The following is a 26,751-nucleotide window of genomic DNA, read 5'->3' as shown; positions in this document are numbered from 1 at the left end:
GTAGAATTGATCGACATTTGAATCATCGAGAATTACAAGTCTAGAAACCGTTGACATTCTGGAAATTTGTGGCTATCTATTTCAAGGGGGCCCTATTAATCTCTTTTAAGACCCTGTATACCAACACATGCCCTTGGAAAGAATTCCACAAAATAAACATTTAACGAGAGGTCACACTTGTAGAAGAACGGTTACAAGAGCTTACCAGGAGGTCATGGGTTCTCACAATCTGATTTTGGAGAGGTGGAGGAATGACCACCAATAATTGATTTAGTCAACTAAGTTTAAAATCATTTCAAACACCAAACTCTCGCCAGAATGTAATTCCCATATGATTGCTTGCATGGATACCATTTATCTCTTGCTAACTGTAGTCGGTCACTTGAAAGGCCTTGGTTTAATTACCCCTCCTTTCCGTAGCCTGCAAAGAAGATCATACTCCATTCTGGTCCCGGAGAGGAGTTGTTTTTGACTTGTCAGTTCCGTCCCCAGGTGTTTTGACTTGGATCAATCCCGCGCAGTTCCGGGATCTATCATGAAGTTTGAAATATCAGTTAGAACCGATTTGGATTATTTCGTTTCCAGGCGTTTTGGCCTGGATCCTGCAGCTAGATGATCAATCGTAACCTTCTGCAGACTTTTACAGACGTTAATTTGGACATCAGTGAAAGATCTTGCACGAGTTGATTTAGACCTGACAGTTCCTTTTCGAGGCTGTTGGCCTGGGTCCTGCATGATTGATCTATCTCGGCTCAATCCTGCAGAAGTTGATTTGGACATGTCAGCTCTGTTTCTGAGCGTTTTCGCCTTCAGATTTTGACGACTTTTTCAGCATTTTGCTTAATGAATTTTACTCAATTTTTTTATACAATCAAATTCAACCCAGAAAACCGGAGTTTTTTTTTCCAGGTGGGGATAGACGTGTTCGGGGAATGCATCTCTTTACCACCACCAGACCATCATTGCCACTGACACTCCGCATAATATGATTGCGTTGACAAGGGTGAACTTTTGCCACATCGGATTCTCGTCAATGCTCTTGATCATGCTGGCCTCGTCCGGCACTTCGTGGTCGTCCTTAGGGTTGTAACCAAGAAACCAATAGACACATCTCTTCAAAACAGAGGTTTCTATGATTCAGAGGGGAAAAAATTACGAAGATGATTATGATTATGAAAGTGACACAGACAGAATCAAAGCTCGTTTTCACGTATTAGAATTACAAGGACAAAGTCAAACTGCTTAGAGCATATAGGGATATAATTTTTATCCTATACTAAGGTTTGAAGGTTTCCCACTCGACTACTCTTTTATAAAAACAAGAACACTACAGCACTCCCATCTTCCATAGTTTAATCACTTTATACACTCTGCCATATGAGCGTATTATGCAGTGTTTTAGGATAAATCCTTGCGGACATGATAAACTATCGTGTTACAAAAAAATTTCAAGTTCCAATTCTTTTTCTGGGACGTTCTGTATTGGACGTGGTGTGCATGTTCGACTGAATTTTGCTCAGTTTCAAACCTACCGCTGCCAATCGTAAAAATAACTATTATAATAATGGCAGGCCTCTGATCATTAAACTTGATCTGGACCTGGGTACCGAAAGGATTTTTTCACCGCGACGCAGAACGAATCTTAAAACAATGCAAATGTCTTGAAAATGGTAGTCGAATGAAAAGCTGAGAGGTCTTTGTCGGAAACTGTTGAATCGTAAAAGAAGTTTCGCCATCCGTCTGGAAGCTGACGAAAAGTGGCAAACATGTCGTTTGCTAAAGTCAAGGACGAAACTACTGATTCGATTCAGCAATCCTCGATAATGACTTCATTGTCATGAAGGGCATTTGACAATACATTCTCTACGATTCGAAATCTGCGTCACGTTGCGAAAACTCCCTATTTCCTCGATTGAGTAGCAAACTACTAGTATTTGCTTTCAGTTCCTTCATTTGCATTGATATATTGATAAAAAGTTCGTGCAATGATCACGATTTCTCCAAACTAATTTCAAGTCCGAAAATGAATGAAAAGAACCTCAATTTAAAGATCACAGAATTGACACTGTGTCAGAGTCCCAGAGTTTATGCAGAAAAGGAAATTTTAAATACCGTCGTTTTCAGTCGTGTTTTGCGGTGCTGGCTCAGCCTCCAAAGCGCCCTCTCTGTCTCCCGGTGCCCTTTTCACTTCATCTTGGGTGGCTTCGTTGGCCTCTTTGCTCTTGTTCATTTCCACAGCCTCAGGGTTCTGTTCAGGATCAGTGGTCTTCCCATTTTTGTCACCCGCTTTGATGTCCATTCCTCTGGTCCAGTAAGTCTTACCCATGACCTATATAAAAGGAGCAAAAAGTTTTTTTCTAAAAAGGACCCTATAAAGAACAGTTTTGCTCACAAATATTTATAATTTGCATTCAAACGTGCATTACAATTTGTTTATCAGTCTATCCTCTTTATCATCGGAGTCAGTATTTATTAGGGCCCGACTCAGAATTCCTGCGCTTCATTAGCAAAATGAGTAAGGCGATAAATCATTTTAGACCTGATACACCAAGGATATTTTGTAATAATTCGTGTGTTTTCCTCCTTGACCAAATTTTGATCACTTTACTTTCATTCTGCTAAAAGATATACAGGCAATTAATTGTGGTTTATTGCATGCTATGTTATAACTTGTCAGACTCTGACAATGTAAAGTCTAAACAATAGGTGCTGATAAGAACTCTTTCGGCCCGTATTTGGTTCCCTCGAGGAAAGATTCTTTATATGCTTAAGGAACATTAAATGGTTTTGTAAAGAACCTAAAAAGGTTCCAAAGTACTGTTTAAGGAAAACTTTCAGGGAACCTGTATGCGGGGCAAGGAAATAACCTTCGTAAGCATGATAAGATCATTTTACCAAGAGTCCAATGCGTATTACCTGTTCAGGCAAGGGTTTCTCTGTAATCAGACTGACAGCTATGGTGACGACCAAAGATACCAGGGTCACGATACAGTTGTAGTAGAGGAAGTGGACCCCACTAACAATACCGGGTCTGGTGTCCTCTACCCCGCAGGCTGGGGAAGGGTATATGATGTCCAGGATCATCCTAGTCAGGCCAAGGGCCACACCGGCTACCAGACCCCAGAAAGCCCCCTTTGATTTAAGTTTAAAAAAACAATGCATGACATTACATTCCGATATATCTGTAAGCATGGTATTTTTTAGGCCAGCTTAATAACATATCAAATTAGTCGGGTGGTTATGAGACAAGTTAAATTCATGCGGATTTGATCAGTCACACTCAGATTTTCGTGGAACATCGCCTGGAATCATGATTATAATTATCAATAAAATAGAATATGCAATACAATAGTCAAATGCGAAGAGGACTTTTAGAAAGAAGACAAAAAAGTTAGGAGAGAGATTTGTGTGTGTCGATGCGTGTGTGTGTGTATGTGAGACTTCCCACAAACGTTGAGAGAGAGAATAAAGGAAGATGGGTGATGGGGGAGGAGTGCTGGGGGATAAGGGCACCAACCTGTTCATTAGTTCTTGGCCAGATCACGCCCATGACAAAACATATGAAGATGGATGGTGCGAAATAAGACTGAAGAGATTGGATGTACTGGAATAGCTGGCCACCTTGAGCAGCTTGGACTATAGGAACCCAAAGGATGCTTATCCCAACTAAAATCAACACAAATACCCTGTATAGAAAGGTCAAAGGTCATATAGAAAAGGGAAATAATAATGATTAGAGGTTGATAAAGATAACTTGTAAATGAGTTCGTACAGAACCCAATAGATTCACCACCAAAAATATCTGTGTGTATGAATTAAAAAAAATGTGCCAAAAGATTCTGAAAGAAACTGTGTAATTGCCGAGTACTTATAAAAACAAGCATGGCATTTCATTCAGATGTCGAGTCCTTTTCCAAGCAATGTTAATGCACTGGCCCACACGTGCATAACTGTGCTAGCAATCATCAATCAATAGTTTAGATTCCATGATTATTTTTCACAAAGTTAGTTTGTGTAACTGTCCTAGATCGAAATCTACGATGATAATATTTATGGCGATAGTTTACCTTGGTTTTTTACATATAAAAAATGAAATGAGTGTTTGCTTCAACTAGCGTTCATATATATATATAAACTTCGTCTTTCAGTGAAGTTGATAGAGCTTTATAGGCCTATTATTACAAAAAATCATTTATTACCCAGCATTGATGAAAACACCTAGATCAGCTGGAGAGGTACCATTGAAAGAAAATCGAGAAGCGAAAAGCACTTGAAATAGATAAAACGATGTTACAAGTGTTTTCCACTTGAACGCTTGACCTGCTAATATAAAGTAGTACGGGGTTACAATTCTCGGATTTTACTTTGGTCATCTTACACCCAGTTAAGGGTTTCTAGCCGTGGAGGTTGCACGGGCCTAATCACAACTGACAGGCCATAGATATTCATTCGAGCCAATAGCTCAACTTTTAAATTTGTTATTGCTGATTGACAAAAATGAATGAATATGACTGACAATCTAACACTGATTCTAGGGAGGGTACCTACTGAACTTACTTTTTCCGAATTGGAAAGATATATCACCACTATGGAACTATATTTTTACTGGCGGAAGAATTAGGGTCATTTTACTCTCCAAGTGATGAATTTGGTCCCGTCAGGTGTAGTCTTCATAAATGCTGATTTATTTTTAAAATGAGTCGGTCGAAATACCCTTTTCTGGTCAGATATGGAATGTCAGACATTTATCCTATCCACTGGTAGTACACATTCAACCCTCGAATTTCCTCCTTATTTTTTATGAATTATTTTTAAGTGCCACTTTAACACACGAGTCTATGGGAAATGAATTAGGCATGTGAGCCCTGGATGAGGGTAGACATACACAGTTACATAAACAAAACCGACTTAGCACAAACACAGGAGGATCTGTCATTGCTAAAAATGTAATATTTTTCGCCAATGTGGCTGTATAGTGGCGTAGTCAGCCAAAGACTTTGAGGCGCCAAACTGGTGCATCGGGCAAATTTTCTAAGAAGTCGCGAGCGAGTATGATTTTTGATACGAAAAGCTAATTTCCATTGTCTTTCCTTCTTTTCATTTGTGGATTTTTTAAAGGAGGTAAGCAGTGTCGACTGCTCATACTAGTATTGGCGTCACTAATCATCTGGATAATAGTTTCTAGGTCTACTCTAGGTCCATGGTCTACGGTAAAGCACGCGTGATTGCGAGCAAGACCGGCCCGTTAATATCGTTCTTTGGTCGCCATACACTCGGAAACAGCATAAATGTATACCAATACAAATTCGTTTCTCAAAATCTATCATGATCTGACCAGGGAGGTGTGATACTGACCATTGCTGCTGACCTTCAATAGCAAGACGTTTGCTCACTGATAATCATTATTTTGAGCAGTTATAACTTTGTACAGTTCTTAGTGAAATATGTTTGAATAAAGTGTAATGAATGAGGCAAATTTTGGACGATGAACTTTTTGATCAATGTAAAAAGAGATCTACCTTCCAACAATCATCAATTCAGTGTTCCTCGCCTGTGGTCGTACACGGCGCCATACATCCATGGTGAAGATCGTACTTCCGCTGTTGAAAATGGACGTGAGAGAGCTCATGAGGGCAGCAATCATGACTGCCATCATCAGTCCCTTGGCACCTTGAAACATGACAAACAAAACAATCACGAAAGACACTTAAAAAAGTACTTACATGAAAATAACTAAAAATATTTCCAGACCCTTTTTCATCAGGAGTGTTATAAACTTTGAGTACTAATAATAACTATTTTCGGCTCCGGATTTCATTCCAATTGTTTATTAAAGTCAGACCACATGTATCAAAATGACATGTTGATTAAAAAAGTGACCAAATTGGGGACTTATAGTTTCGTCTGTTCGAGTTTATCCCGATGATGAGACTCCCCTCACTGATTTGTAAGAGTTGTTGAATGATTGATTTTTTTAACACGGGCACACGTTGGTATCAATTATTCATAAGGCATTTTTTTATTTATTTGATGAAAGATAAAAGACCTATGTATCATAAAATTGCTTTGGTCAAGGGTCGTGCCGGGAATCGAACCCCGGACTTTCATGTTGTAGGCGGGCACCTGAATGAGTAGTAGAAACTTACCGACTGGCATAAGCCGAAGGATAAGAAGAGGGTAGGCAATGTTTGAGCATGAGCTGGGATTCTGGCAGTACTCTGTGCAGGCTTCACTGTCAACACACGCAACCTCATCTGCAAAATAACAATAATAATAGTAATAGTAATAATAATGATGATAATAATGATAATAATGCTAGTGAGAATACAATTCAGTTACACAAACATGGACTGGGTAAAAGTTATCATGATCGGGTTAGGCGTTTTATCCTTTATGCTACGGTCACACATTTGATTTGGGACCGATTCCAAATAGATGGCATTCTCAATCGACAAACCATCGGTTGGTGAGATTAGGTTTCCTCGGTGTGACAATTACTTTACCTACTAGGAAGAATTAGGAGGATGGAAGAAAGAAGGGGATATTTGTAATAATCCATTCAATGGGAAAAACTGTTTGGTTCTTCAAATGACTCGTTATCGTTCCCTTTTGTGAAGCAAATCATGATGCCTTACAACACATTTTATTTACATGTAATAGTTGTATCATGAGCCATGCAGCTCAGATTTTTTTTAAGCAAGAAGAAAATCAGTAAACGACAGAGCATATAATTATACATATTTAAAGATATAGTGTCATCGTGAAGCCGGGAGACAAGCGAGACAGAAAGCAAGCAAGTGTCCCGAAGTTTTGAACTTAACAAACTGTTTCCGACAAGCGATATCCAAATAGACCTTTTGAATTGACGTCATCACGCCGCCATCTTAGAGGCTGACGTCTTTGCCTTCCGTTGGTGATCTGCAGCTGGCACATAATTTATCTGCCAACTCAGTGTAGGCATATTCTTATATCCTCTGAGGGGTGGCGCTTTGGGATCATGACGTCACGTGCATAAGGTTTTTAATAGTTTCACTACGCATGCAAGTCAACACTATTTTTCTTCATATCATTCATTCTCACCTGTGTATAAAACCCTTGCAATCATACCCGGCATGACGATAAGAAACTGAGGTAAAAGTTTGAGGTAGCCAGCCACCAATGACCCTCCCTTGGCGTGCGTTACGTTCTTGGCGGCAAGAGAACGCTGCACGATGACCTACATATAAATAAAAAGCAAAACAATACATAGAGCATAACCTTTTATAAAGCCATAGTCGGAGCTTACAATCGACAGTTTAAGCTTGATTGACCTACGATAAGGCAAGATATCTGCGAAAACTCTACGAGGGCTTTGCTAACTTTGCTTACGTTTGCAATGATTTTACTCGTATGACGAAGATTTTGAAACATATTCGGGTACGAATCGCGAAGAAAAGCGTAACGGGGTGCCCCAGGAAACACACACACAATCAATAAAAGACCTCCGTCACTGGTTGGCGAGGACTTCCAAACCCAAGCACACGATTGGCGCACTTTTTCCAACACCATGGACACTAGTCATGGTGGACATTGCCATATCGTGACATTTATGAGTTTTCGCTCCACTGTCAGTTGTCTTTTGTGACATTGAAAAACAAAAAGTCTTTGTTGAAATTTTGTCAATCAGAACAGCAGTTTCGTCCTGGACTCTGGCCAAACTACATTATTTACAATTTTTTCGTCAGCTCCGAAACCTTGGATGATGTTCCGGTTCACCATTGGTCGACAAAGTCCTACCAGCTATGGTTCATTGTCATTTGACGGGTACTTCCAATATATTTGCTGCGTTCTTCAATCCGTCGTCCATCGCAGAGCAAAAACTGTTTATTGCAACCTTCGCAAACGTGTGTGTGTCGCATGAAAACCGCACTCTACAGTTCAATTAAAGGTATTGTTTAACTTTGTGAGCAGCCGATTTAAAAAATTATCAAACCAAGATGAAACATGTGTACAAGTGCATGTATTATAACTAATAAATAAATAAACCCTGAAAACAACCATTATTGAGAATGAAGAGCTAAAACTACAAGGCAAACCCCGATTTTGTAAATAGTCGTCTTATAGACGCCTAAATATTACACATAAGTGTATGCGATGAAATTAAGATGGTGTTTCCGGTCACTTTATATTTCAATTTTTGAATCACTAAATAATTATTTTTGAACGCAATTTTTTCTGGATTTCATTCTTGTAACATATCACAGACACAGGTGACAAGTGTGACCTACTAGCTCAGATTTTTTTAAAAGTCAAACCAATGTTAACCAATCACTTTAAGGAAGTATAAGATTGGGTTATTATCCCATACCTGATCCGTACACCAATACCAAACCCCGATCACCATGATACCAATGATGGTACCGGGCCAAGGCTGGTCGGAGGTTAGAGGGTGTCTCATCATACTGAAGGCATCTTCCCTGGGATACCCACAGCTGGTATTGGTATCGTTAAGAACCGATGATGGGATGGCTTGCATGTACTCCAGCATCAAACCCTCCAGACCACCGATTTCCATGAAACCTGAATAAGGAAAATGATTTAAAAGAAATAAAGAAAAAAAAAAGATTGTTCACGTTTGTTTAGCGCATGTGTAGTCACCACGATCAGTTTTTGTGCAATCAGGCCAATATAATTTTTTACTCTAATGGCATTATAAAGGTGAAGCGAGACAATTTGTCCACGAATTCAATTAAAAATCTTTAACATTTGTTGGAAAATAATGAACACTATAAAAGATGAATTAATAATGTATCATCATCATGCACATGGATAAAACTCAAACTGGATATTTGTTCGGCCAATAACATGACGTCATATCAGTATATCAGTATGACGATCTAAATGCCCCATATTCAAAATTCATGAATATAGATATTCGTTACAAAATGTAGCTAAAATCTGTTCTAGTTATGCTAGATACTCCTAGTGAGACAATTCCTAACCAATGCGATTTTGTGACCAACTTTGGCGATACCTATCGTATTTCCGAGCCAAAAACCGAGTGAGTCAATTAGCAACCCCAGTTTAAATTGGGTTAAGTCCTACATAATGCACAAGCGTCATATCATAACGAGACCGTTAATCTGGTTATTATATGAATCTTTTTTTATCGACTTACTTATCACCATAAGGGCAATACCACCGATGACCATGACAAATGATTGAAGGGTGTCGGTATAGATGACAGCTGCTAAGCCACCTGAAAAAGAGGGGTAATAAAAAAAATATATAAGTACATTCTGGATGATGTTCATATTTCATACTGACAGTCTCAACATGGTCCTACTGCGGTCCTACCAAGATCTTAAGACGGCCATGTCAGAAAAACCCTTGTATGTGACCATTTTGGTGTGAAAATATAATCAGCGCAACTTCATTACCACGTTTGTATCCGGATGAAAAAAATATTCTAAGTACAATTTCACATTCCTTTAACTATTTGTTATCTCCTATTTTACTTATTTTTGCTCTTACGATGTCAAGAATATGCACCATTCTTCTTATTCATATTAAATGGATTATGTAATCATATTTTGAATAATTTCTTTACTACTATAATTTCGTATTTTTTCATTGTCGTTCGACACTTGCAAATATTACAAAACATAACCTCTAACAACCTGTGATTGTATAGATCGCAGTCACAGCCAAGAGAATGAAGATAGAAGCATAGATATTCCAGTTGAAAGCTTGTTGGATAAAGATGGCACCAGCATATATATCCACCTGTTACGGCCATAGAAACGAATTAGGGAATATGATAAATTATTTTCGACCACGTGCTCGTAAGGAAAACAATATGGTTGGATAATCAGTCACGCATTCATAAACTCCTTTTTAACATTAATTGTAATTGGTTATATAATGACCATGTGTAACGCAAGCGACACATTGATTGTCTACTTGGTAATTACGACTTTGAGTGAATATCTGGTTGCAAAAGTATTCATGAATTATTCATATTCCAGCTTTTAGCAGCTGGAGCTACAGCCGGGGTAATAATAGTGAGCCACTAAATAGGCAACTAGATAGAACGGCGCCTCATAATTGCTATTATTGTTAAGTCTATTGTTAAGTTATTGATCAATCTGGTACATGAACACTCCATAAAATGGTAAAGATAACGTATAACCTTGATATTGATATATATAACACACACGGGAAGCAACAGCACTTATTTAACTTCAGAATTTATTTTACATTATTCTCCTTCAATAAAGGGACATATCCAACAATTTCTGTTTAACAGAGTTTTTCTGACTTTAATCAGAATTGAGGAAAGTTGTCTCATCTGACAACTTATCAGAAAATTATTTTAAAATTAAACGTAGATTGAAACAAAACCGACTGTCTACTTATAGTTAATAATTCCAATTGCCTATCGGGGGGGGGGGGGGGGTGGGAGGGAGGGGTTGATGTCGATATGTTCGTGACTGCTATTTTTTTGCCACTATTTTATTTGTGTTTTTAATCATACCATAATGTAGTAATCAAGAGATTCGGCTTTGACAGGTCAATGGCCTTTCTGACTTCCTACATCCACTACATTTTCTTTTCATTTCTTTTATAGTTCTTTTATATTTCTACCCTTGTTTTATTGCTCATACTGTGATTTAAATTCTTTTACTCCTTTGTTGTTGTATATATGTTTGCATGTTTTTAAAGGATGTCAAATAAATGAATTGAAATTGAAAAAGAAAATGTTGATAAAAGCCCCCACCCCCCCGTATGCCGGAGACGACGGGCTATCGAGTACTGGAGTTTAAGTTCAAATGCTCGAGTTTGATATGTAAATCATATTTTTTTTCTCTCTGTAAGTCTCATCAGATTTTGTAACAACTATTTCAGGCTCCACTTTCCCTCGAAAAATTCTTACCGATATTTTTGTGAATACGTAGAGAAACAAGGCTGAAAGCGACATGAAAATTCTCAAGCGTTGACCCCCGAATCTCACTCTGAGGTACTCTGGCATCGTGTAGACCTAAGAAGTGAAAGGAGGGGGGTGCGGCAGAGAGGGAGAGAGAAAAGAGAGAGAGAGAGGGGGGGGGGGTAGAGAGGTGACATTGTCGACAGCTCGTTAAAAAATATTTCGATGCTTGCCAAAATACTGTGACCGCCACTCGGAATGGTAAAAAATGTTCATGATAATTATATGACAAAATCGACCATCCACTCTCTCTCTCTAAATAGTATATAACAACAATTCGCTCTTGAGGGATCCACACTCAACAAACTCTGCTTTTTAGTGGATCCCTCAACTGCCTCAACTTTATTTTAACGGAAAAGAATAATAAAAGAAGCCATGTAAAATGTTTTATCTTTTTTTTGTAATATCATTATTGAGTGATATATGGTTATCATTTTGTTTAGTGTTTACCTTAAATATTTAGTTATTTTGGGGAATTGTCATATTGTGTACATTCCATATTCATTTGTATCGATTTTTATGATTATCATTATTATACCTGTGTAATCATGGTAATAATATCACGTATTGTTAGTGGAGTTGAAACTTGTAACTTTTTAAATCTATTACTTCAGCTTGACAAGTAATGCTAGCATTAAGACGTGACCTGCCAAACACTGTATGGGCCGTTAAGGCTTTTGCTGGCTTGTTCATGCAAATATACGTACATGAAGAACATGATGTACTTGAATGCTTACTTGAAATTTGATTCTTCATAATATCTGTAGATCCTATCTTACGATTAAAATAATCAGTTTCCATTTTAACAAACGATTATTGACACGAATTTGAAATCTCATTATCTTTTTGTTTTTGTTTTAAATTCAAGGTCTTTATGTCAAATAGATACTTTAAAAAGTAAGAACAGAATTCGAACCAACTTATAACTCGGGTAAATACAATCTTAAAGTTAACTCGATATTAAAATAAAAATGAGAGAAATAAAATATAAACTCAATCAACTTACCCCTGAAGACACATACACTGGAAGAAATATCCAACCGAGGAGAAGGATAGCAAATGCTGCCTGTAAAATAAGATAGATAGAAATATTCAAAATTATTTCTACATAAGTATGAAGATCAAATAATTACCATGTGATTTTTTTCTATTATTCGATACAGTGTGATTATATTAAATGATTGAAATGGAGTACAGTCCCCATCCTGATACATATGACAATTTCAGATTTATAGAAAGTTTGACGAAAATATTTTCATGATGCCCTTCAAGACCACGTAACCCTTCTTTAGCTTACCAAAGAACATGTTCATTACTTTAACAAATATTTTCTTTAAATCTATGTTGAAATCCAGGTAAAAGATGTTGGCCGTGTCTTAATGGTTTACTGAATTCAAATGGCTTTGAATAATGCACCAATAACTAATGAATGGTTTTTTTGCATTCAAGTAGAAACATTTGGATTAATGTGAAAGACACGAACACGGTCCTATAAATATTGAAAAGAGGATAAATGGGGGAGTTCCTGCAGTACAGACGCAAGACCCTTCTAAAGTTTGGGAAATCCTCTATTCATTATTTTTTTTATTGAACAAAAAATTTCTCTCTTTTTAATCCCGGAATAACCGATGTTGTATACATGAAAAATTTCTGTTAGTTCTCTTTGGGTTCCTCTGCTCCAGCTTTACTCATTTCCCTATACAACAGGGGCCCGTTGCAGAAAGAGTTGCGTTTAAACGCAAGTCAAAAAATCAATCGCAAGTCCAAAATGCGCACTGTTGATTGGTTGAAAATAAAGTTGCGCATGATTTTTAGAGTTGCGTTTGATTGCAACTCTTTCTGCAACAGGCCCCAGATCGTATCTCTACGATGAGTGCACAATAGTCAGGAGGATTATTACACTTGTATCTATTTTCTCGACCCAGAAAGATGGCATCCGTATCATCACGATCATAATACAATTTCTTCCTATCTCAAAAGAGTTGTATACCAGCGGGAATACATAAAAACACCACCATAACCACGCGGGACGTCTAGCGGTGCGGATTATGCCGCATTTTTGTGAATTGAGTGCAGCTACCCTTGCTACGGTTCTCCGAAACTTTACAAAATTACAATCAGAAGAGCCGAAAAGAGACGGATGAATGTATATAGTTTCCTATTTCAAATCAAATTATATATCTTTTTTTTTATAGTAGGAGGAAATATCACAAGCATAAGGAACAAGTTGCATTAACATCTGTTTTGTCGTCATAATGTGGATATGGTGGAGAACGAATCGAAAGAATGTGCCACAAAAGTATGTATGTATGATAATAGAATATACGTATCTGGATGATTTCATATTAAATTAAATGTTATCATCCTTTTACAGTTTTCAAATGAACATATTCCTGAATACTATAATGAGAATGATTGAAAGTATTTATCATAATTCATCAATATATAGTAAGGGATAAATATCAGACTTACAGCTATATTGATTGTACATTTTGATTTAATTTTCATGATTCGGTACACCCATATTTCAAAAGATTTGGGATTAGATGGTTTGAATAGAACAAACTAAACAAAGTAATTAACGTCATTGTAGACATAAACATAATAAAGTAAAACCGTAATATTGCCCTGATGGAACATCTTTAATTGCATCGAAAACATTATAGTTAGGTTGCGCCCCATACTTTCACTGATCCCGCTTTATCGAAAATTACTCTTTATCGAAAATGTCTAGTTATCCAAATATAATGCTTTGCACGACTTCTTTACAGTCTTTATTTATATCAATACCCAGGCACCCCCGGGGGGGGGGTGCATCCCGTTAAATGTGGAAATGATAACGGGTGTACCCCTTGAAAAGCCTTTAATGCGAACGATTTTTTCCTTATCAGATTTTTCTAGAAGCAAAATGCCATTCATTTTTTTAAATCAAAACCCCTTTTCATTGTTTTTGTTTCTGTTTTACTAGCCATATTTTACTAAAGACAAAATGTCGTTCATTTCCTACTGAAGACTCTTATTTTTTGGTTTTGACTGTTGATTTTTTTCGCCAACTGGCAACCGTAGAAGTCCAACTCTGGTTCCGCATTTGACCAGAAAATAGTTATATACTGGTATATTACCATGATTTCGTAAGCCGCCACGGCTACCCCGGCTGCGGCCCCAGTGCCCGCCAAACCGATGAAATGGCCAGTTCCGATGTTACTTGCAAATAATGACGCCCCGATCTGAAAATAGAATGAAATTTATACGGCATGTTGGAATTTTTGTGAATTGAATACAAAAAGTAATAACAATAATTAATTTTTTGTACACAGGGTAGCCACTTCAGCTCTTCTGCATTGTTCACTCAGTGGGCCCTGCATAAGATAATGTTACCATTCTCTATTCTCGTATGTTGACCATCCGATAAGAAGGCAAGACGCCTGGCCCCATTTTCTAATGTCTTTGATACCCGGCCATTGCCTCGAGAGGTCATTGGCTTGGTGGACCATATGCATAAATTTGGATTAGGATATCATTCATTGTCATGAAATGGAAATATCATGGTTATGATGAGAGATTAAATTAAGCACAATATTTGGATAAAAAAATATATACTGTTATGTAAATTTATCGAAACGTGCATAACTCACGGGTAGCCACAACATCGATCGTCCTGCGAGGAAATATCCACTGGCATTGCTTCTGTTGGTCTTGTACATAGACTGAAATAAAGAAATAAAAACTATTAGTTGTTACTTATTACATTTCACTTTTTAATCCCTTTCATTATCAATCAAGTGGTTATGTATACATGTTAAATGAATGGAATTAATTTGTTAAATTTGTTTATTATCGATGCAACTAAATGGGGGGGGGGGGGCTTTAGGGACCCTTGCCCCCAAAATTTTCACAACAAAGAAAGAAAAAGAGACAAGGAAATAGAGAAGGGTGAAATATATTATGTAAAAATCCATCACAAAATTCGATTGTTGTAGTTGACGTGTCGAAATCTTTGCTCGCTCGCAACTTCTTATAGATTTTGATCGATACGCCACCCGTGGTCCCCTCAAAACTGTTGGCTCATTACACATGTTACACCACCGAAAGATGAAATGATTTATTTATTTTTTCATTTACCAAGACGGCTCGTTAAAGGGGAAGTTCACCCTGAAGAAAACTTTCTTGTAAAAATAGCAGAAAAAATAGTAAAAAATATTGGTGAATGTTTGAGGAAAATCCGTTAAAGAGTAAGAAAGTTATTAGAGTTCAAACTTTTGGATTTGTGACGTCATAAACGAGCAGCTGTCTCATGTGTAATGTAATATAAAATGCATAAATTTCAAATTTTGTATGGTTCCTGATGACTTAAATTTGTTTTCTTTCCATGATCGAGTGTGAAACGATTTGTCTATTGATATACAAAAGTTACAGTGAAAACCATTTTCAATTTTCTGAGAAAATGACATTTCATTGATTTTTTACCATTCGCTCTGTAGGAATGCTGCTCGCATATGACGTCACAAATCAAATAATTGAAATTCTAATAACTTTTTAATTATTTGATGAATTTTTCTTAAACCTTCGGCAATATTTTTCATTAATTTTTCTGCTATTTTTACAATAAACTTTTTGTTAGGGTGAACTTCCCCTTTAACGAAGGGAATTTCATTACCAAGCGCATCATTTATTTCAACGAAAAATGAGGGGGACGAGTCAGAGGTGGGGCTTAAATAAGAGAGATATCTTGAACTAAGTGAGGGAATTATATAATGCTTGTCAATTGGCCTTGCATAGTGGAACGCACTGTGTATTACGCAATGTTTGTTATTAAACAACTATACCATATAATAGGGTGCCTTGAGCATGTTGGGGCTCGGGGATCTCTGCATTAATTACACATTTCTTGTTCTAATTATGACTGTTACATTCACCAATAATTGTTGACTGAAAACACAGGAAATCCCGGGAATCCTTGCCAAACTTGTGTCTAATTCAATTGTTGCTCCGTGCCACCTGCGGTTGAAACGGAACTTTTTAATTTCCGTCTTTTCGTTTTGGTCAGCACAACACATGTAATAAAAAGGCCTAAATTTAAGACAATACTGTATCATATAACACCGTATATGCCAACATGTACCTACTACTCTGACAGAGTATAAACAGAAGTAAACGTCGAATGGGGGGGGGGGGGGGTTAAAGACAGGAGGATCTGTACATGGTAAACCTCGATAGAGGAGGCAAGCACAATATTGTATTATTTTGCTACCTAATGACAAGCCCATCCCCCTCCCATGAGGGGGGGGGGGCTCATCTCCATTTTGTGAGAACTTCCCATGAACAAATTACGAAGTAATCGTGAAGGGGGGGGGGCAGTGTATATAAGATTTGGGAGAGGCATAGATGTAGAACGAAAAATGCAGAGAATCAGGAGAATTCGCAAATAATTAAACATTTTGAAATTATGAAAAACATCATTCGATTTTATTGTTCATGTAAAGTGCAGTCACCATTTTTTTCAAAAACAAAAATCTGTTGATATAAAAAACGTAAGTCGGATCCAATAGAATTGCTACACAGCAGAAGTGATAAGAACGTTTAACAACGCTTATCACTACTTCCATCACACAGAATTTATTGCCTCATCTGACAACAAGGACGTGGCAGACATGGGCGATTAGTTATATTACCCACAGATTTACGAATTATTTTTTGAATGTGAGCCTGCCAGTCACAAAGCTTTATTTTAATTCAATGCCTCATGAAGCGAAGTTTAAATCGAAATCTGATTAAAAAATCATCGATGCTAGAAATAGTTTAGTGTAAATCATGGGCCTGATATATATATCATCTCTTGAAAATACAACTTAATAATCATTATTATACTGATAATTTGTATATTTCTTTTTGCTTAAATCACATCATTTGCACTTCATTTTCCGTTGCTCGTGAGGTCTCGTATCAATTCACGAACAGATTAGGGACAGTGAAATGGAGGCGGTCGGAACGAATGCACTTTATGATTTATTTTTCAAGTAGTGAACGAAGGAGAAAATGGAAGAAAAAGTACGAAAATAATACAAGCAGTGAAAGAGAGAGAGAGAGAGAAAGACAGAAAAAGTTTGGATCGTATAACTCTTAAATAGCCACATTATTCACTTAAAAACTAAACGTCACATTTATGTTGCCCCCCCCCCTGTAATATTCGAGAGTCGCCCCTGGAACAGCATTATGACACAAGCTCCGAGTCATATAACTTCAGGGACATAGTATTCATCTAACAGATTGTTATCTATTCCCTGCGTAGTCGAGCTGCATGGAAAATAATCGAATCCGTCTGCAACTATCGATAAATTGAAACAAGTGAAGAAAAACAGGAACGCAAGTAAATGAGATTGAAATCAAATCAATTCAATTCCGTCAAGTTACGCTAAACGCCATCTACCGTCCCACAAATTGAGTAGTATCCGTTTCTACTAATACCAACGTTTTGTTTTTGGTTTTGCATTTAAGATTCATTTATGAACGTTTTCTCAGCAGATGCCGCATTACCAGGTTAAATTTACGCACACATCAAAGAATTAACACCTTTTTATTCATTCATCTGTTTATTCATTTATCAACTTTTTATATATCCAGTGTTGCCACGTCAGTATGAGTACGTATCCCAAGGAGCCCTGCAGGTTATCCTGGGATATTCATTTTTTGTTCGTTGTTTTGCTATATTTTGTTTGTATGTTATATTCGACATACAAACAAAATGTAACAAAACAACGAAAAATGAATAAAAAATAAGAAAATAAAAATCGTAACTAAATGCATTGAAAAAAGTGAATTAATTACAAAACAAATTGACATGAATTTCAACCAGCGTTACCAGACGAAGAAATTCAAATAAAGTAATGGGAGATGAAAACATACCCGTTCTCCTCCCATAATAACCAAAATTGTGGTAAGTAAATGTGGATACGATATGCCAAACTAATATGGGAAATTGATGTATTCCATAAAGATGTATTTCATCTCAACGTCAACAAACTCTCCATAGCAACTCGCTATAGGTCAATCAATTACTGAGCTCTAGTATGTGACACAGGGAGCATTTTGCAAGGTGAAATTCTTCACCTTTCATGTCTGAGACACAGTTGTAAACCAGTGCCACTAACAATAATTTCGAGCATCCAAGACTAGTAAAGAAAGGAGTCTTAAAGTTACTTCCTGTGTGGCGATGAATAGCACCTTAAAAAATGGAAATTCGATTTTGTTAACTTAAGTTATACTGCAAAAACTCACAGTGTTGATTTAATACCAGCCCGGAATCTATATATGTCCTCACCAGAGAAGTATTGAAACAACACCAGTTTGAAATAAATCTGGGGCTGTTTGAATACTAATTGATGTTGTGTAAACATCTATATGACCTGGTGTTAGACCAAAACCAAACTGGTGTTGTTTAACACTTTTCTGGTGTGGACGTGTATAGATTCCGTGCTGGTGTTTTGCAGTGTTCGTAACAAAACCCAGCACCAACAATAGCAGTCAGCCCGCAACACTGAGAAAAGTCCGCTATTTTATCGTACGCGTATGCAAGACTCTCGCCGGCTTGAATACGTAATGAGCTGGGAGACCGAATTTCTACTGCCCTTGTAAGACCCGAAACCATATCCCAATTACGTTGAGTTATATACCATTCGAAAGCTTAAGAGTTGTTCTTTCTCGTAAACCTAACCAATTTGAAGAATTAAACATTTAAAATATGATTAATTCGGATGAAAACCATCAAAAAATATGAATATTTTTCACCTTTAAACATGGGTAAAATAGACCAGCGTAATGACCGAAAGCAAAATGTTTGAGGTACAAGTTGAAAGAATATAATCTTACCTTTAAGAATAATGTCTGATTATATCACAAAATTGTTTGCACGGGTCAGGTGAACGAATAAATCATTGCCTTGCATAGTTAATTTTGACGAATATGACAAGATTCCAGGTTTCGCGAAAATGCGATCACCTGATTGGTCAGAGCTCCGAGTGCGACGATGAGAACGAACTTTCTCGAAGGACGACACTTTTTCCGTCAGGATTATTCCATGAAAACAAACGTTTTGTGAATGTCCCGTGCTAATTATGAAAATAATTCTATCATTATTCAATTCAAGGGATAAAACTGTTCTTCTAAGACAAAATTAAGCTTTGGATTTTGGTTATTTAGCCCGTGATTAATTTCTTCGGTCCCACGTAACCAACTTAGTGTATGGATTTCGCAGCTGACCGGCCAGGCATACAGGCGTTGCCAGTAGATCTCTACCGCGGAGATCTATGCTTGGCCTGCAATCTAGTTTCCAGAAACAAAACCACATTTCGTATAAATTCTTGGATCCAGATATGAATGATAACATATTTTAAAAACAAAATTTAACAAACTAATAAAACAGACTTCCTTCTTGGAATTTTAAACCGACTGTCGGATAGTTTCGTAGTAAAGCCATGCATGTTATCCATTGCAGTTGAAAAACAGGAGAAATCATATTTTAAACTAAGGGGGAGGGGTTCAGATTGATCGAGCCATAGTGTTACATAGTGTTGTGCCTTGGGATTTACACCGATTGGATCCATGCAATGCACTGAATGACATGCAAAATCAATTTAACAATTAAATTTTTTTGAAGTTCTAGCATAGAATGTTGGATGAGTCTACACTGCATTTTTTTACATGGGGGGGGGGGGGGTTGAAGCCAAAATTATTTCGATAACTTATGTATACAATAACATGACTACCATTAAATGATTTTGTTCAGTTACATAGTCCCGAGTCCATTGCAGAAAGTTCTGATCAAACACAATTTGCTTTTTAACCAATGAATGCACATAATTATAAGGAACTTGCGCTTGAAATTTGAGTTGCGTATAAACTTGACTCTTTCTGCAACGGGCCCCAGGAGAGTTCTAATAAAGCTATTCATAAAGCTACGCACAACTTCATGCACAACAGGAGCATATTCTCAAGCTTAGACGGCAGGGGGGGGGGACCCGTCCCCCCTAAATTTGAGGCGGGGGGACAACCCCCCCCTAAATTTTTTGTTCATAACCTTTTTTTTGGGGGGGGGGGTGATTGTGGTTGATACCCTTCTTTTTTTTTGCTTTCACATTTTTTACCTGCATCCATCCCATAATTTCAGGTGGTCCCCCTAAATTGTTTGCTTCTGCTCCAATGTTCTCAGGTGCTAATCCAGTTACAAAGAAATATATCATTCAGCACAAGAAAGGGTCACCACTTGTGTGCAAAGTCATTTGTAACTTACTTTATGAAACATCCATCCGTTCTGAAAACTTGTGTCGATTATAAGTGTTTTCACATGGTATTCAGCACATACATCAACAACAACAAACAAAAACATATCTATTCACTTTCCCACTCTTACACAGCTTAAAACACTGAAGGTTCAAAGTCAAACATGCACACTTCATTTTATCTTATTACTCTGGAGGCTCACAAAATAAAAGACAACTGCTCTATGAAATTTCCTGTTGATATAAAATGTTAACACAACTTTATATAGAATAAAATCTTGAACACAATATTGCTACATGTAGGCACACATGAAAAATAGTGTCTGTAAGAGATCCTTAAATGCAATGGTAACAAAATGACTGCATACTAAAACGTTTGTTAAAAGGTAAAATATAATATCTCAGTATTGAATATCTTTTCACATTGCACTATGGTTTTCAGCCGAGAAAGATATCAAACCGATTTTGATACCGTTTTATAACAAAAATAGTTTCTGCCATTTCTTCAAAGACCAAACTGTCAAGAAAAGTTTGGTTTGACTTCGTGCAAATCACGACACAGATAAATATATATGTACACATGTAGATCTCAGGTCTAACTCCAAGAAAAGAAAAAATCTTGATGATACAAGGCATACTAACATACATGTGCATGTAGAAATAAGTTCTTTAATTGTCAAATTGGTTGACAGGTCTTATATTTGGAGACAGTACTGCAAACAAATTTGTGAGCTCTTGTAACAATAAAACTCCATATACATGTAACATACGATGCAAACACAGCACATTGTGTGTCTTTTTTCCCTCTCTTGAATCTAAAGTCGCTAATCTTCTACGCACTTTGGGTTTTCTTACCAAAGTGGCAGGCTGGGATTGATTCTCAATACTGAATGATGGTGATGGGTTGTCAATAGAGGATGTATCTGCCTGAACAGGACCTGCATATTGCACATCAAGTTGCTCATTTTTGTGTAAAATTTCAGATGTTGGTTTTGGTTGCTGAGCCATGATGGATGTCCCATGTCAACTTCTAGATTTATCAAAAGTAACAGCAGCATATGGAGTGACAACATCAACATTATCAATGGACACAATGGTAAATGCAGATGTTTCAATTTCAGAGAGGGGCCAGCTTGTGCACGTTTATCATGAATATCCTGTAAGAATCGATCTAATGTACTTTCAGAGCAAGAAAATCCTATTTGATTTAAGATCTTTAACAACTTTGTTGAATGAGACATTTTCTTGACACAGTTGGCAACAATGACATGCAAAGGGTAGTTGTTCTCATCATTTATGATGAATTGCAACAAGAGTATTGTAGCAACTCTTCTCTGTTTCCTTCTGTGACTGGCTGCCCTTTTTCAGATGGAAACTGTACATATTCTTTAACAATATTCATGTCAGATTGCTTGAAAAATTTGATCTCATCCTGAGTAGATGTTATGATACAAATAATGTTCCAAATAAGGGGGGTGAATAAATCAAAAGCAGTCTCAAATTTGAATTCAGCTAAGGACATTGGGTTCGCAATAAAATGAGCGGTTATGTCCCTTCCTTGTTTGCGTAATAATTCATTGCATTCCAGTGCAATTTTTCTGAACTGCATATTACAATCTGATTCGGTATTAGTGAAGGAAAAAGATTCATCATCCATCATCTCAATATCATCACTTGATTGATTACTTTGGACCTTGTTGAGTTTTGAGTGTGACAAATGCCAAGCGCATAGAATATCTTCATGTGATAAATGTGAAGGATAATAAAACAAACCATATTTGCGTGCAATTCTGTGCGTAGACAAAAGATCACCAAACTTATGAATTATCCTACCGTTAAGATATGAAGGGCTTTTCTTCATATGTTCATAATACATATCTTCCTTGCATATTATTCTCAGTTTTGAAACATAGTATTTGTATACAGTTAAAAGCAAAAAACATTTATCTTTTTCACATAATGTACATACATACAAATAAACATCATACAACACTTTGTCTGGTATTGTTTCCCGAGTTGTCTTGTTAATTTCATGTTGTGCAGCTTCAATTTTCAGCATTTTTTGTAGTTCATCAATTGATGAAGCTGGTTTATTCATTTGTTTCAAAGTGTATCTGTAACATGAACTGCATAATATACTCTCGGCATTAAGAGACAGATTTTCATTTATATTGTTAAGTCTCTCTTTATCTATGTCAACCATCGTTGCACATGAATACCTTCTGTCTTCCGTTTTAATATAATCTTCACAAACAGAACAGCATTCCCAATTCTGGAACCGTGACAGCTGTGTGCGGTGCTTTATACATAATGATGTTTCCGGGATTGAAATACATTTTAAGGAAAAACAATTATTGAATGATTCAAGAGTGCAATTACAATCTCTCTGAGATGTGTCAGTGCACATATAAAAAACGATAAAAAAAAAAACACTCCTTTCTTTCTTCCTATGTTTTTGTGGAGTGTACATGGGATCCTTCAATTTTTTTTGTATATTTTGCCATGCATTTAGCACAAATACAACTTTCCATATCTACATGACATAAATTCTTAATGAGTTCAACTAATTCAACTGATTTTACATTTAACAGATGGGAATATTTAACAGATTTACAATTACATATCTTGCAAGGACCACATTCCTGCTTCTGGCATGCAGGTAAAAGCCTTTTCTTTACCCAACGATGGATTGGAAGTATTACATGTAACATCAGATCTCAGCAACAAGATTGGTTCAGGAGGCCTATCTGTTGGCTGGGTTGGTTGGCTGTCATTAAATGATGGCAAGCTTGATGGTGAGCATGGCAAAGATTGACTGGAGTGCAAGCCTGGCAAAGGTTGAGTGGATGGTAAGATAGATGGTGAGCATGGCAAAGGTTGGCTGGACGGCAAGCTTGATGGTGAGCATGGCAAAGGTTGGCTGGACGGCAAGCTTGATGGTGAGCATGACAAAGCTTGAGTGGACGGCAAGATAAATGTAGATGGTGAGCATGGTAAAGGTTGACTAGACGGCAAGCTTGGTGGTGAGCATGGCAAAGGTTGAGTGGACAGCAAGTCAGGTGGCCTTCCAGAGGGCTGACGAACAATGCTGTCCGTCATTTTGGAAGCAGGTGTAGGAAACAAGATGGTCACTCCAGTAGCCTGGAAGAGAAAGGGGGAAAAATCATATTAACTCTTTTAAAAAAAAAATTCTTATTGTACATGTTATGTCATCTGCCCAGGTAATGATATTCTTGCAAAGCTCTGAGACATATATACATGTACATGGTACTACTAATACTACTACTAATAATAATATAGGATATTTTATTGCGCACATATCCACCTTATTAGGTGCTCAAGGCGCTCCTATATTACCCGGCTAAGCTAGGCGTTCATAGCGCACACAGCTTTCTAAGGTATTACTTCCTACTGGTACCCATGCTAACATGCGTACTAACATGCTTTCCTTTTTAACAAGGCATATAAGTATGACCATATACTGTTAAGATTATATTAATATTTTTGTTAAAATACACAAGCCTGAATTCTGCAATTGGTAATTTCTTCAGGGCAGTGTTTAGAGATAGAGACGGCCAAGATATAAAGTTCACAAAAACAGGGAATTCTTGATCCTTTTGGTTAAATATATTGAGCATGGGTAAGGGTAAGCTCTATCAACTTGGATGTACATGTACATATTTATTGTACAGCTACTTATATGATATCATTTTGTGACTAACTTACATTTAATGAACCATCACTTGGCCTAGAACATGGAAACGTTGATGGCAAAGCACTATTTGGTGAATTTTCGGCAGAAAATGGTGACAGCTGAGATGGACGAAAGTGGGACTGATCCGTGCTAGGGACAGCTGATGCCTGTCAAGAAACACAGAGTTATAGTGTGTTAATTCAAGATAAAAAAGCCCCTGAATGCAGCAAATATGTCATTCACAGATAAAAGTTTACATGGAAATTAAATGTACATTATTTGGACGAGCCCATACATTAACTTCCAAACTCCCCAATGTGTGAAAAAAAATGTAGTAGGCCAATAGTGTTTGTAGTACCGAACAGTGTTGTATTAGTATATGTGCACATGTCATGGTATGCATCAGAAAGTAATTTCATAATCATACACACTCACAATTTTGCTACATCCGGGAAAAGGCAAAGCAAAGCCAGGGAACTTACAACAGTCAATAGAAAGCGAAAGATGATGAAAAATGTTTAAAAAAATATTTTCAGTCTTAATAATATTCCAAAAGTAATGAATGGTCAAAATAGCTCAACAGTGATTTTGTTTCCTAAAGTCTAACCAACACACATTTGGTAGGCCTAATACGATACATTTCATTTTCAAATTCAATCAAGTGACCAAGATTCGCAAGAAATATTTCACATGCATTTGCGAGGGGTCCGATAGGAAGCTACTAAAAAGAAAAAAAATGGCAAAATGTAGTAGGCCTAGGCCTACTGTAGTCGATAATTTATGTACTTATGAAAGTCTGGTGAATTTTATGAGAATAATGTGTTCGATATGATTGAATTCATGAAAAGTGTGCGGTAATACGATCCACTGGCACTACTAGTCATACAGTTGTTATCTGTCCGGACGATCAATTTTACTATTTTTAGAAAGTCATTTGGAAAAAATTACAAGTGAAGTTTCAATTTTTAGTACAAAATGTTAGGAAATATTGTAGAGAACAAAATAGAAGATGATTACAGCTATTGAATTGATATTTTTAGTGTAATCCAAAGACAAAAAAGAAGGCTTCAAAATTATAAAGTGTCCGGACACCCGACCCCCCATCTAGTAATACACTGCCACTGGCACATGCACTGGTGCAGCACACCGTACCGTATACGTGGGACTGACATAAGATTTCTGCAAAATACAAACACGCGCCAACTTACCTTCCGCTTTACAATATCCCGCGCCAATCTATCAGAATATTCCTCCAACTTCCGGTGAAAAAAAGAAGACGAGATTTGTGATTTTTTAATGTTTTCACGTCCGAAAGCAAAATACTTTAACCAGCACTCCAACTCAATTCTATTTTTCTCAAAGCATGTGCCAATCTGAAGTAATTTTTGTGAATGCACGGGTCAAGTGATCAAAAAACGTAAGTTGATGCAAATTTTACTTTAAAAAAAAAAGCTAAAAATATTTTATTTCTTAATATATTTTTTAAATTCATTTTAAGGTGAAATGTAAAAATTCATACATCAAAAGATAGATAATTTTATACTGATCATGTTGAAAGATAAAGAGGATACAAATTATGGTGTCTAACTTCATTTATATCCCATACAGTATAAGTATGCATTTCTCGCTACGAATCTTTCAGACGAATCTCGCGACAAAACAGCGACGGTGCTGTCACGAGACCGTACGATAAATCCCGCTCAAATAGCTCATTACGTGCGGCGTTGCGCTCTGACTGAATAGCAGCGTAGCAAACTTCACGAAATCTATGTGGTTTGCGATTGATTCTATAGTGAAACTGAACTAGGAGATGCGCGATTTATGTTAACACTCTCGCAGTATTTACACTTTTGGCAAGAAAGAGGATTATAATGTTGATTAACTCACCCATAGCCCGACAACGATGACGAACACGAAGTAAAGAACAATGATGACGATGTCGGCCGTAGCAAGAGATCCCTCGGCCATCTTGCTACTTGAACGGGTTAAAAATGCTCTGCTCAAACACAATATCTTGCCCAGGTCTGAGATGGGCTGTACACAACAGGTTGAGAATGTGAGGGGTGCTGGGAAAATATGGGGTTAGTAATAGGAGGCGCGGAAGAGGTGTGTCACCCACTGCTCTTGCTCACTCATTATCTAGCACGTTCGGACTGACATGACTGAATAAAAAAATAGATAAAATCCGCCCCGTTCGACCAATTTCGTTCTCGTTAGGAAATATATAATTGCATCCGTCCTGACCCCTTCTTTACTCTCAGCAATGTTTCAGCTCACATATCAGGTTACAATGTAATAACACGCATTCGTATACAGGTATAGGGTCATCTATCTAGAACTAATCTTTTCTTGCTAACAACCCTAACATTCACTTTTTTATTCACCTAAGCCTATATGGAAGTGATGCCTTTAACACATTTCAATTTTTTTTAAATTCATTTCCTTAAACATACAAATTCAAATCAAACCAACTGCAGACAAATTTTGAAAATTGTACAATAATAATAACAACAGCTTCTATGGAAATGGACAAAGATAAGAATACACACACACACACACACCCCTCTCTCTCACGCCCCAATAGATATAGAGAGATAGGGTGGGGTCTATGTGTGCGTGAGTGTGTGTGTGTGAGAGAGAAGGTGGTGGGAGAAAAAATATCAATTCTAATAATGGTTTTCACGTAGATATTCGGGGCGTTTCATCTAAATTTTCATCTGTCAAACTTCATTGATTTTTGATTGGCTATGAAGCACAATTCCTACGGTAACTGTCGGATGAAAACGTCTGACAAGTCTTTCATGAAATGCTCCCCA

At 37.1% G+C, this 26,751-nt stretch overlaps 1 protein-coding gene across 1 annotated transcript; it reads right to left on the bottom strand.

The window, feature by feature from the left end:
* Positions 1 to 510: 510 nt before the first annotated feature.
* Positions 511 to 26,061, bottom strand: LOC121414105 (sodium/myo-inositol cotransporter 2-like). The gene is made up of 15 exons (XM_041607167.1): positions 25,823 to 26,061; positions 14,602 to 14,673; positions 14,089 to 14,193; positions 11,973 to 12,032; positions 10,916 to 11,020; positions 9,660 to 9,765; positions 9,158 to 9,238; positions 8,348 to 8,559; positions 7,081 to 7,216; positions 6,147 to 6,254; positions 5,520 to 5,670; positions 3,518 to 3,686; positions 2,917 to 3,132; positions 2,113 to 2,329; positions 511 to 1,130 (listed from the first exon to the last, which is right to left on the bottom strand). The coding sequence occupies exons 1-15, from the start codon at positions 25,901 to 25,903 to the stop codon at positions 943 to 945; spliced, it is 2,007 nt and encodes a 668-aa protein (XP_041463101.1). The 5' UTR covers positions 25,904 to 26,061; the 3' UTR covers positions 511 to 942.
* Between the last annotated feature and the right edge of the window lie 690 nt (positions 26,062 to 26,751).

This window comes from Lytechinus variegatus, chromosome 4 (assembly GCF_018143015.1).
Source record: "Lytechinus variegatus isolate NC3 chromosome 4, Lvar_3.0, whole genome shotgun sequence".
NCBI classification, from domain to species: domain Eukaryota; kingdom Metazoa; phylum Echinodermata; class Echinoidea; order Temnopleuroida; family Toxopneustidae; genus Lytechinus; species Lytechinus variegatus.
This window is presented reverse-complemented; position numbering and strand designations above follow the sequence as displayed.